This window comes from Cordyceps fumosorosea, assembly GCF_001636725.1.
Source record: "Cordyceps fumosorosea ARSEF 2679 chromosome Unknown scaffold_30, whole genome shotgun sequence".
Lineage (NCBI taxonomy): Eukaryota > Fungi > Ascomycota > Sordariomycetes > Hypocreales > Cordycipitaceae > Cordyceps > Cordyceps fumosorosea.
The window spans coordinates 1,421-13,810 of NW_017387330.1; the positions used below are offsets into that span (position 1 = coordinate 1,421).

Consider the following 12,390-nt stretch of genomic DNA (forward strand, 5'->3'; position numbering starts at 1 on the left):
AGCCCGGATTACGATGACCTGGTCTTTGGTGACACAGGCGGTGCTCACTCCAGCGCGTACTCTGCGTTTCGTAGGCCGGAGCGAGATGCATGGGAGTGGCATGCAAGTATATCGTAGAACGCGGAGAAACAGCTTAGTTGTTAAGACCTCCTGCGACGGATGATGCTCGTGGAGGCTGAGTTGAGAAGCAGGGGAGGACAGACACACCGAGAGGAAGAGATGCGTCCTCCCATCTGCGAGTGGGAGAGAGCTGGCCAGGGCAGGAGTAGAACGAGGTAGTGGTAGTGGGTAACTTTCGTTCTTGCTGTCTGTTACATATATAAGATAGAGAACTAGAGAAGTAGGGAATCAAGGTAGGGTCCGTTATCTAGGTGTTAAAGATGCGATTTAATATACATAGAAGGCAATATAGCACATAGAAGGCTTTCCATAGCTAGCGAAGTTACAGTGTAACGTCTGGCGGGAAGTCAAAAAGGTATGGCTCGGCCATGGCGTCGCGTTGGCTCTCGCAGCGCACCAGCTCTAGCTCTGTGCTAGTACTGGCAATGCCATTTCCATATTGCTGGTGCCAATTTGCAGTTGCGAGGGGCGACTGCAGTGCCTCGTCTATTGTGTCGAGCCAGGTCAGCGGCGTGCAGCTGAGTTCCTGTGATGTACTGTCTAAAAGGGGATCAAAGACGACGGCATTGTCCTCTGCTGCCATATCGTGCTGTGGCGAACGCGCACCTCTTTTCCGCTGACACTGGTGAGAAGCCGCCGCAGATATGTCATTGGCGAGATGATAATAATCATGGAACAAACTGCCGCTAGGAGAGGCGATCTGGGCCTGGTAAATTGCAGCGTTAGCTAGACCCTTCAATGTTAAGCAAAAAGACAAGACGGCCTGAATAGAAGGGGATACGCTAGATGATGTAGCTAGGCGTGCTAGAAAGCGACAAAAGTCTACTAGGACGGACAGGTCGTCTTTAGCACGCAGGTTGGCTGGTTTTATTATGATACTGGTGAAGAGCGAAACAAAGGCTGCAATATGGTAATGGAGAGTAGCCCTATGCAATCATTAGAATGGTGGGAAAAATATGGGTGATGAATGTGAAATAAAGAAGAAAAGAACATACCAAATGTATTTTGAGTCGTGAGTAGAATAATGTCCAAGCATCGACATGGATTGTCGCGCGGCGTCGACGCAAAGGCTGGCGCTCTCAAACTGTATTGATGGCGAAGCAGTCGCACCTGCTTCACCTGGCTGGCACGGCGCTTTGTTTGCCCAGCTCGAGCGGCCGTTTCGTCTGTGGATTAATTCAACTGAGCTGTAGTATGCCAGATGCAAAACAGTGACGTAAAATCGGCAGGAGTTCTCGAGGCCAGCCATGTCGTTGCCGGGCCGGAAGGCAGCCGGAATAGCCCGTCGCCAACTCTGCAAGGCTCCGTACAGCTCGGCAATGGCTTGCAGAGTTTGATTGCGCGACTGGCGGCCTGCTCTGACAGAGTAGAGGCGCCGCCGGACTTGGCCCTGTATCGTCATGTAGACGGCCATGGCTCGAAAATAGTTGAGCCTTACAACAGGCTGTTCAGCATCGTGGCTGTGGGCGTACATCATGCCTAGGCCGTCCGGGGGCACAGCAGTCGGGAGCTCGACGTCAAAGTCGTCATCGTCCTGCAGCGGCGGCTGGCCGAAGCGAATGCTCAGCTCCTTGTCAATGATGTAGGCAATCCAGAAGACGCGTCTGCGCTGCTCCGCATCTGCATGGGCACAATCGGCAGTCGCAGACGCACGATGCAGGCCGAGCCTATGGATATGCTGCATCGCCATGGCGAGCAAGGGTAACGAGTCGTGCGCACGGGGTATTCCGGTCAGGAAAATGACCGCGCCCAGCAAAGCTTGGATCGTCTCGAGGTCCGAGACTTGGCTGCTGACGTCGGACAGACTTGCCATGGCCGTTGCAAAGAACGATGACGACCGGCAGCCGTCACTCAACCCTGTGGGCTCTCTCACTACGCACCCGATAGCAAGGGCAATGTTGACGCTAGCCCACCAGCCTGAACCTGAGCCTGGGCCTGGGAAACACGGCGATGCATCGGCGTAAGCGGCCTCGAGCCGGGTCATGAAGTGCCGCTCGTTAAAGAGAGGATAGATGCGGTTGCTGCTGCGCCAGTAGTGGCTTAGCAGCATGACACACTCGTCTCTGGCTGGCAGCGCAACATACCTGTTGGCGCTTGACAGACGGCTAGGCAGCAGCAGCTTGTCCAGGCCGTGAACCTCGTAGCATTGCAACTTGGCCAGGGTGTGTGGCGAACTGCTGCCGCCGGTCTGGGAGCGCACCCACTGCATGCCCTCGGCGCTGAGGATGGAAAGAGCCGATGATGTGCCTATGAAGCGGCCGACTGTCGGCAGGTTGCACGCTTCTTCCGACGACGACGTCCCCTTGTCGAGTCGCCCTGCCCATGCGCTGTGGTCATCGGCAACCGGGACAAGATGCGGTGCAACGGCCGTGGATTCGGGCGAACCAGGCAATGTGCGAGTTGAGTCGCTCGGTGTCGGGTTGCCGGGGTTGCCTTGCTCAGCACGACTGTCCATCGCTAGTCCATCGCTCTGGATACCTAGCATCCTCTCCAGCCTGCCGAGCCGCGTCTCAAGCTTCTCGACGTGTAATCTGGTCGCCTGCGGTGCTCGTCTCGCTGCCGTGACCTGAAAAGTGCAGTTGGCGCCTGACGACGCGCAAGGGCCACACGACGGCAGCGCGCCATCGCATCGGACCTTTCTTGTCCTGCAGGCATTGCAGGCTCGAGCAGCGCGGCTACCTTTGCCATCGAGCGGCATCGCACAGTTGCTGCTGCCGCTTGACTGTTGAAGCGGGCACAATGGCAGCAAGGTTGATTACGCCGCATTGAGTGAGTGGCTTGTCAGAGATCGTGGTTGACCTTTTGCTGTGGACAAGACAGACAATGGTGGTTTCGGTGTGACTCTAAAAACTAGTTACGTATGTTGTTGTAAGTAGGGACACGTCAACTGAGGGTGGGTGCGTCAGGCCCTCAGCGAGGAACTACTCTAGTTACTGCATGTACAAAGTCAGTATGTGTACCCACCGGACCGAGCCTGTGCCGAACCAATCAACTTACAACGGTGTTTGCGCCGAACCCTTGCAGTATAAGTTACGCCGGGCAAGGTCGCCGGCCCGAGCAGCGCCCGGGAAGCCTCAATTTTGCCGTGAATTCATACTGAGTAATTCTATAAAGTACCCAGTCGTCCCTCCTCAACTGCTAGGATTTAGCAATATTCTCTTTGCTTCTTTGCTTTTTCTTCTGCTTCTTCTGCTTCTTCTGCTTCTTCTGCTTCTTCTTCTTCTTAAAAAAAAGCCACGTTCTACTGTTACCTGTCCTAGCGTTTACCAATACTCCATATATAACCAACTTACTCCTTTGCTAAGTTTGGTAGGTTTTATCTTCTCTTACACGTTTTTCCTACTCTATTCTACTTGATGAGAGCAATTACTTCTGGCACCTCTTCTGAGCAAAGTCATGTATTTTGCAATGAGGTCTTGTTTTGGACTAAAGGATTCTGAATGTTTCTACTGGGCACCTCGAATTTGTCTTCAAACACTGCTGTTTCAAGGACATGAATGCTAACAAACTCAACAAAGTAGCTTCTATCGTTAACCGCCTTTACTACAGGTTCGGTTTCTACCTAACCGATCGCCTGGTCATTTGCACCTTTATATAATATCCAAAGGCCGTCATCCGTCTTCTACCTTGTCTCGACCACCCAAAGAAAGGCACAAAATCAATCAGAGTCCTGTCCATCATGGAAACTCTCATCTCGATACCCATCAGCCTGGGCAGCGAGCGCAGCCTGCACATCCAGCAGAAGCAAAAGAGCAGCAGCTTCCTCGGCACCCTGCAATCCCTCGTCAGCGGTGCGCCCTCTGGCGCCATCCACGTCCAGAATGTGCCCGCCGGCGCTGGCGCTGTGGTCGAAGTCTGCGGACAGCCAACAGCCTCCCACGACGTGCGGAATAACTCCGTCGACAAGACACAGACCATCGTGGTCAACACGGTTAGCGCAGAACCTCTGCAAATCTACCTGCGCTGGCCAAAAGGCGCCGAAGAGGTCGGCCTCGACCAGTTGAAGCTGCAGTCGAGCGATTACCACATCAAGTGGGACATCGAGACGCCCAACGTCCCGGCCGGCGCCAAACATCTTTCGCCCGCAGACGTCGACTTTCGACCCGCACGGGAGCTCCTTGTTGCCAGTACAAGCGGAGGCATCAGCGGTCTGATCCCCATGATGGACCTCCTCAACGTCTCCACGAGCTCTGGTACGGCAGACATCACTCTCCTCCCTCTCTACTACAACAAGAGCGCCGCGCACGAGACCAAGCTGTCCATCAAGTCCAACTCTGGCTCTCTCAGCATCAATTCCAAACTCGACGCCGCCGCCGCCGCCGCCGCCGGCGTGCACTCGCCCGGCCGCGACTGCCACGTCTCGATCCAGTCGAGCTCGGGCACCATCCGCAGCGTCCTCGGCATGACCAAGCTCACGTCTATCAAGTCAAGCAGCGGGTCGCAGCACCTTACGGCGCTCCTGCGAGACCTCAGCCTCGACCGGCGGTCTGACTTGGCCACCACCACCACCAGCGGCTCGCAAAACATCACCATCGTCGCCGCGCCGGACGAGGACAAGACGGCCGGCGCGGCAGAAAAGGCGGGCAAGGCGGGCGAGGTGGGCTACATGTGCAGGCACAAATCCAGCAGCGGCAGCGTCTGGATCGCCTACCCGGGCGTGTGGGAGGGCACGGTGGAGGCGCACAGCAACTCGGCCAGCATCGCCGTCACGGGAGAGGGTGTCGAGACGGATAGGGTCCGCAACACAAGGACGGCCGTCAAGGGCACGCCGGTGCACCACACGGACGTCGACACGAGTTGGGGGGCCGTATCAGTCAGGTTTGGCGAAGCGTAGCGTTGCCGGCGAGTGCGAGGACGGATGAGGTCATGATTGTAACGAAATGTTGCAAGGGGCCAATTAGTTCAACTAGCGAATAAGATGTAGCTCTCGCTTCTAGAATGGTCTTTACCAATTATGAAATTCGTAGTGTACACACTGGGCCAACCTCCACAACACCAGCTCCATACCACAGCAGGATATGATGAGATACAGTTACTTTTTTTCTTTTCAATTACTTGTCAAGGCGGCACCCCCAAAAGCTTGTCTTCCAGGTCGTGATGCACTGAATCAGTATGATGTCAGTGAAGCCATGTAGATCTCTCGCTCCATATACACCACATTCCCGTATTTAAATCTCGCCTCTTTTTTCCGAACCTGACCACTCCCCCCCCCCCCCCCCCCCGCGTCCAGCACAAAGGCCTGCCACACGCAGGCCTTTTCCAGGTTTTCCCCGTACTCTTTGACCTTTTCCTTTTGGTACTCTTCCGTCTACGCCGCGTCGAGGTCAGCAGGCGGCTGGCCGCACTCGGCCCACGCAATGGCAGCATCTTATCCGTCTTCTTTGGCTAGGTACCATGAAGGGGTTAAATACATGTTGCCACACTGTACCTCTATAAGCTAGTGGGTTTATATTTACTTAGTATTATACTTAGATAGCACTAGTAGTGAGCTTCTAGTTGTAGCACCTCTAAAAGAAGAAAGTTAGGCCAGCCATTTCTAGAGTTAACGACCATACTTCTAGCCTACTAAACAACCCTAATCAAGAACGAGACGGGACCCCGAATTCTTTATTATCTATAGTCGTATGTACCAGCAGTCAAGCAGCTTTGCACTAGATAGTCTAAGTTAGTGCGCTCCACAAACAGGCCTGGTACTGTAAATTGACAAGTTGGATCGAAACATCCCAACCAGATCTGCAGTATGTCAACTCACACACAAAGGAAAGAGTACTATAGTTTGAACAAGTTGCTACACACATATTGGGCAATGCTTCCACATCCCATCTTTCGGCTTCCCGTGGCTGGCAGGTACCTATGTGAGCCCGTGTAAAAATAGTTGGGATGAAGGTGATGCCGCTGGATAAGGTTCGACAAGAAACCCTGCGCCCGCCCCCGCACTTTTATAAGACAAGACGTCATGTCACGCCTACAGTTTTACTTTCCAGACCAACTGCTGTCTTGCGAGGGGTGCAGAATGTTGCTGTGTCGCGTTTCAAGGGTTCAGGGCCGTCCAGGCGGGTCTCATCTCGTCCAGCCACTATCGTGATATTACAGAACCAAGATTCCTCAGACCCTGCTTCAACTGGCTTTAGGCGCTGCCGTGTATAATCCAAGCGCTGTGGATACGGTGAGGCATTAGTTTATAGTGGACTTGCGCTGTCAGAACGGCTGCAAGACCACTAATCGCCCTTGTACAGCCACTAAGAGACGGCTAAATAGCACCGAAGATGGGTTGCCCCACACAGGCTAAACTAGCTGGACTTCAGATAGCGATAGCTGCATCCGGACCGATAAGAGCTCCTTGCCCCTCGTTCTCGTAGACTTAACACTGCGACTTTTTTTTTCTTTCTCGCCTGCGCGACATCACAACGCCATCACTCCTCTGATATCTTTATTGCCGTTGAGCAACGTCGTCGACAGTTATCACCACCGTCGCTGCTACGACCACGTGCTGGGTGGCCAAGCTATTGAGGCGTCCGTGCTTGGCAGCTTAATCACTAACTACCTGCCCACCTATGTATACCAATTGAGCCGCCAGTCGTCTCAGGCAGTCTCGTCCACGCCCATTGCTCCCGCACGATCCGACATTCGACATACTACAACCTACCACTACAATCCCATTGAACGCACTTCTTCAACCTCCACCGCCGCAATGGAGGCCCCCAGGAAGAAGATCGCCGTCATGACCTCGGGCGGTGACTCCCCGGGCATGAACGCCGTCGTCCGCGCCGTCGTCCGCACCGCCATCCACATGGGCTGCGATGCGTTTTGTATCTACGAAGGCTACGAGGGACTTGTCAAGGGCGGTGACCTTATCCGCCAGATGGGCTGGTCGGAGGTCCGCGGCTACCTCTCCGAGGGTGGCACGCTGATCGGCACCGCCCGGTGCATGGAGTTTTACGAGCGGCCCGGCCGCGTCAGGGCAGCCAAAAACATGGTGCTCAACGGCATCGACGCCCTCATCATCTGCGGAGGTGACGGCTCCCTGACCGGCGCCGACAGGTTCCGCAGCGAGTGGCCGTCGCTCCTCGAGGAGCTCGTCTCGACAGGGCAGCTGACCGCTAGCCAAGTCAAGCCCTACAAACACCTCAACATTGTCGGCCTCGTTGGCTCCATTGACAACGACCTGTCTGGCACCGACGCCACCATTGGCTGCTACTCGGCACTCTCCCGCATCTGCGAGATGGTCGACTACATCGAGGCCACCGCCGCCTCCCATTCGCGCGCCTTTGTCATCGAGGTCATGGGCCGCCACTGCGGCTGGCTGGCGCTGCTCGCCGGCGTTGCCACCGGCGCCGATTTCGTCTTCATTCCGGAGAGACCCGTCAGCGAGTGCTGGCACGAGGAGATGTGTGCTGTCGTCAAGCGGCACCGTGCCTTTGGCAAACGCAAGACCATCGTCATCGTCGCTGAGGGCGCCAACGACAAGGACGGCAACAAGATCACACCCGAGCAGATCAAGAACTTGCTGGCCGACAAGTCAGAGGGCGGGCTCGCCCTCGACACGCGCATCACCACCCTGGGCCACGTGCAGCGCGGTGGCACGGCCGTCGCGTACGACCGCATGCTTGGCACGCTGCAGGGCGTCGAGGCGGTCAAGGCCGTTCTCGAGGCCACGCCCGAAACGGAAACGTGCTTCATCGCCATCAACGAGAACAAGATTGTTCGCAAGCCGCTCATGAAGGCGGTTGAGGAAACCAAGTCGGTCGCCAAGGCCGTGGAAGAAAAGCAGTTCGATAAGGCCATGTCTCTCCGCGACACCGAGTTCTCTGACCAGTACAAGTCTTACCTCACCACGACCAACGTTAAGACCGACGAACACAAGCTCCCCGAGAAGGAGCGTATGAGGATTGGCTTTATCAATGTCGGAGCGCCTGCCGGAGGCATGAATGCGGCGGTCCGTGCGGCCGTAGCCTACTGCTTCTCTCGTGGGCACACACCCATCGGTATTTACAACGGATTTGCTGGGTTTGCGCGCCATCACGGCGATAAGCCCGTCGGCGCTGTCCGGGAATTTGACTGGCTTGAAGTTGATGGTTGGGCTAGCAAGGGTGGCTCCGAGATTGGCACAAACAGAGAGCTGCCCTCAGAGTCTGGCATGGAGCACATTGCCAATCTGATTGCCAAGTACGAGTTTGACGCTCTATTTATGGTCGGTGGATTTGAAGCTTTCCATGCGTTGTCGCAGCTGCGTATTGCTCGGGAAACATTCCCCTCGCTCCGTATTCCCATGGTTTTGCTGCCTGCAACCATCTCGAACAACGTTCCGGGTACTGAATACTCTCTCGGATCCGATACATGTCTGAATGAACTCGTCCAGTACTGCGACAAGATTAAGCAATCGGCTTCTGCCACCCGTCGCCGCGTCTTTGTTATCGAAACGCAGGGTGGTCGGTCCGGCTACATTGCTACGCTGGCTGGCCTGGCTGTCGGTGCATCAGCAGTCTACATCCCGGAAGAGGGCATCAGCCTTGACATGCTCAACACCGACGTCACACATCTCAAAAAGGTCTTTGCCGAGGACACGGGCCAGTCTCGCGCGGGTCGTCTAATCCTCATCAACGAAAAAGCCAGCAGTGTTTACGACGCCAAGTTAATCGCCAGAATCATCCGCGACGAGGCCCATGGGCGCTTCGAGAGCCGCGAGAGCATCCCCGGCCACGTGCAGCAGGGCGGAGTGCCGTCGCCCATGGACCGGTGCCGCGCGGTGCGTCACGCCATCAAGTGCATGGAGCACCTGCAGGGCTACGGCAGGAGGACAGCGACGACGGGAGGCAGCACGGATCCGCTGAGCGCCTCTGTTATCGGCATCAAGGGCTCAGAGCTGGTGTTTACGCCGGTGCAGGAGCTGGAGCAGGACGAGACGGACTGGCCCAACCGCCGTCCGAAGCTGTCCGAGTGGCTCAAGATGCGCGACATTGTGGACGTCCTCGGTGGGCGCCCGCAGCACGCCAGGCCAGAGTCGAATCTGAAGGGCTTGTTGGCGAAGGATGTCAAGCGTGGGCTGGCATAGGTGTAGCACATTTTAGGTGGAGGGTGCAAAAAGAGCCACGATGTCATGGGTTACGGGCATGACAGGAGGACAGACAGCAGCTGGGAAGGGAGTTTTGGGAGAAGGGCTTTCCTTTGAATTTACTTGTTGAGCATAGATTACTTGGAAACAGAATAATTTCCTTTGCCAGGTGTCGTACCCTGCAGGCGGCAGATCGATGGATACCGTGACGTACCTACAGTACATACTATGACAATGACGATGCATTGGTGCTTTGCCTTGGGCGCCTCGTAGCCTGTCGACCCATGTCGCTCGCTGTCTTGCCTGTGATTGTGAGGCGTGACAGGCAAACACGGGGCGCGGCCCAATACGGGCTCATTTTTTTTTTCTTGTAACGGACTTGCTTATTATTAGGACTCGAATAAGATCAGGTTACAGCGCATCCCAAGGTGCAAGGCAAGAAAGGTCTCGGCGAATCCAGCTAGGGGCCAGCTGATGCACGAGAGCATGAGGTGCATGATGGGGAGGGGGAGGGGAAACAGGAAACAGGGCGTGAGTGGTGGCCTGTGGCCCGCTGAGTCTGCCCAGCCCAGCCTCTTTTTTCCCCCGTGGCCATACGGCATCGAGGCCTGACCTCTCCACCCTGGGCTAAGCGCTCACACACCTTGGTTTGCTCTTTTCCTCTTTCAAAATAATGAGCAAGAGCGTCAACTTGTTTTCCCCTTTTCTTTACCAAAGACGTCCCGTTGCGTGCTCTACCTGTTCCGTCATCTGGGTTCAGCCCGAGCAAACGGCTTGACGCTACGACGAACCCCACGATAGCGGCCCGACGCGGGACGGAAAACGCCGTTACGTCACTTAGGGTCGATTCTCTTATCTCTCTTACCGGACAGCAGGCAAAATTCTCTCATCGAGAGAAATCACACAACCGGACACTCCATCACACAGCGGCAGAAGAAGACTGAAGGGGAACTTCTGTCAGAAATGTCGTACAGGCGAACGACGGACTTTGAGGAGGCCGACTACATGTCGCAGCCGTCCCGCGGCCGCGGCGGAGGTGACCAGGTCCGCGTCATGGAGCGCGAGCACGACGTCTACATGGCGGATCAGCACCGCGACCGCACGCCCGCCTTCCTCCGCGAGGGCGGCCGCCGCGCCGAGCCAGGTCCCATGGTGCTGCGCCGGCGCGAGGTCGAGTCCTTCGACCGACACCGCAGCCCGTCGCCGCCCCCGCGGCGCATCCTCGAGGAGCGCATCGTGCGGCGCGCGCGCAGCGAGTCGCCGCCGGCCAGGGAGCGCTCCCGCACCCGCATCGTCGAGACGGAGCGCACCGTGAGCCCCGTCCGCCGGCGGAGCTCGCCGAGCCCGACGGTGCGCTTCGTGGAGCGCGTGGTGCGCGAGCGCTCGCCCACACCGCCGTCGTCTGAGATTGACCACGAGCGCATCCGCATCGTGGAGCGCGAGCGCGGACGGTCGCCGGAGCGGTCGCCCTCGCCCTCGCCGCCGCCGCCAGTCATCAAGGCGCCGACGATTGAGCGCGAGGTGATTACGCACTACACCGACATTGACCACGGTAGGCGCCTGGGACCCAGCAAAGGGGAGAATCTCACATGCAATACTGACCGTGGAACGTAGGAGTCATCCGGGCGCCGCAGCCCAGCCCTCCCCCGCCACCGCCGCCGCGGAGGCAACGGGACGACTTCCGCGAGACGGACATTGACATCCACCTCGACAAGCACCGCACCGACGTGGATATTCGGCGGCGCTCCCGCAGCCGCTCCCGCCACCGGGGCTACCACGACGACGACCTCGGCATCTACGACTCCGACTCCGACTCCGACTACCGCAACCGGCTGCGCGTGGACGTGGCGCCGCGGCGCGCGCGATCCATGATGGGCCGCTCCTCGGAGGGCGAGCGCATCGCGTCGCGCATCGACGCCCGCGGGCGCATGGGCGAGGCGCGCGGCGCGGAGCGGGTGCGCATGGACGGCGCGGGCGGCGCGCGCACGGACACGACCTGGACACGGTACAGCGGGGAGCGGCGGACCAAGTTTTTGCCGGACGGCAGTGCGGCAGTAGGGGCGGTTCCGGCGCCGATTTTGAAGAACGCGCCGCGGGAGGGCACCAAGGCCAGGGAGCGCAGGCTGAGCGTGGCGGTGGTGGACAGGGACACGGAGATTGATATTGAGCAGCGCAGGCGCAGGAGAAGGTCGCGGTCGCGGCCGGGGGTGGTGGCGCCGCGGGACACGTGGACCGAGGTGTCGAGGAGTTTGGTCTCGCGGGAGGCGATGGACCGGCTGGGATACCCGTATCAGGAGTCGAAGCACTACTACTACATCATGATGTTCCTGCCCTCGGTAAGTTCTCACCTGACCATCAGCAGACCAACGAGGGAAGAGTCGAGGACATTTGCTGACCGGCTGCAGGACGCCGTTTCGGAGCTCATGAATCTCTCCGAGGACATTCGCCGCGCGCGCCGGCGCAAGACGAACGACCGCTCGCGCGAGATTGAGCTCGACATCGAGATTGACCGCGACCACCACCACAGGCCGGTGCAGCGCAGGCGGCGCCGGTCGTCGGGGCACCTGGACGAGCACTTCCGCGAGCTCGAGGTGTCGATTGACGGCCGGCGACCGCGGGGTGGATATTATTACTGAGATGGATGGATGTTCATGACGTCTTTTTTTCACGAACGTTTGCATGGGTCTTTTTTGGAAAGCGAATTGAGGCATGAGAAGATGGATGACAGCCTAGAATGATTTTTACCCTGTATAGGCACAGCTGCGACACATGATGTGGTATGGAGCTGTGACCGGAGATGAAAGTAGGTCCATTTCAATAAACAACTGTAAAACCATTCTTCCTACATAGCTTGTTCGCATTTGAACAAATGCCACCGACGGATTTGTCGTCTCAGCAGCTAGTCAGATCTCCAGCCGGGTTCCAGCAGGACGACTGGTATCTGTTGAGCAAGATGATACAAATCTAATAATACGTCATATGATGACTCTAAGCTCTGGCGTGACTTGTGTGGGAGTTGGCTCAGACTGAGATTGTCGCATATACATAACTGTTGTCTATCATTTGTCGTGCATTTGAGATGACCGTGTTCCGTCTGATGGTTCTCTGCTTATTTGTGTTTCGCGGGATCATGACAGGGCAGTCAACCGCCCATAGAAATATCACCCTGGGAAGATTGTTAGATACAGCATTACACCGTAGTTTCGGTTTATTTTCGA

The 12,390-nt window shown here is 57.0% G+C and overlaps 3 protein-coding genes across 3 annotated transcripts; all 3 read left to right on the forward strand.

Annotated features, from left to right (window-relative positions):
• Window positions 1-3,799: 3,799 nt before the first annotated feature.
• Window positions 3,800-4,954, forward strand: ISF_08402 (hypothetical protein; the record flags this gene model as incomplete). Its single annotated transcript, XM_018852005.1, has 1 exon — window positions 3,800-4,954. The coding sequence occupies one exon, from the start codon at window positions 3,800-3,802 to the stop codon at window positions 4,952-4,954; it is 1,155 nt and encodes a 384-aa protein (XP_018700748.1).
• A 1,857-nt stretch (window positions 4,955-6,811) lies between these two features.
• Window positions 6,812-9,172, forward strand: ISF_08403 (6-phosphofructokinase; the record flags this gene model as incomplete). Its single annotated transcript, XM_018852006.1, has 1 exon — window positions 6,812-9,172. One exon carries the CDS (start codon window positions 6,812-6,814, stop codon window positions 9,170-9,172), a length of 2,361 nt encoding a protein of 786 aa, XP_018700749.1.
• Window positions 9,173-10,135: 963 nt separating this feature from the next.
• ISF_08404 (hypothetical protein) lies at window positions 10,136-11,808 on the forward strand (the record flags this gene model as incomplete). Its single annotated transcript, XM_018852007.1, has 3 exons — window positions 10,136-10,724; window positions 10,787-11,508; window positions 11,578-11,808. 3 exons carry the CDS (start codon window positions 10,136-10,138, stop codon window positions 11,806-11,808), a joined length of 1,542 nt encoding a protein of 513 aa, XP_018700750.1.
• Window positions 11,809-12,390: the final 582 nt, after the last annotated feature.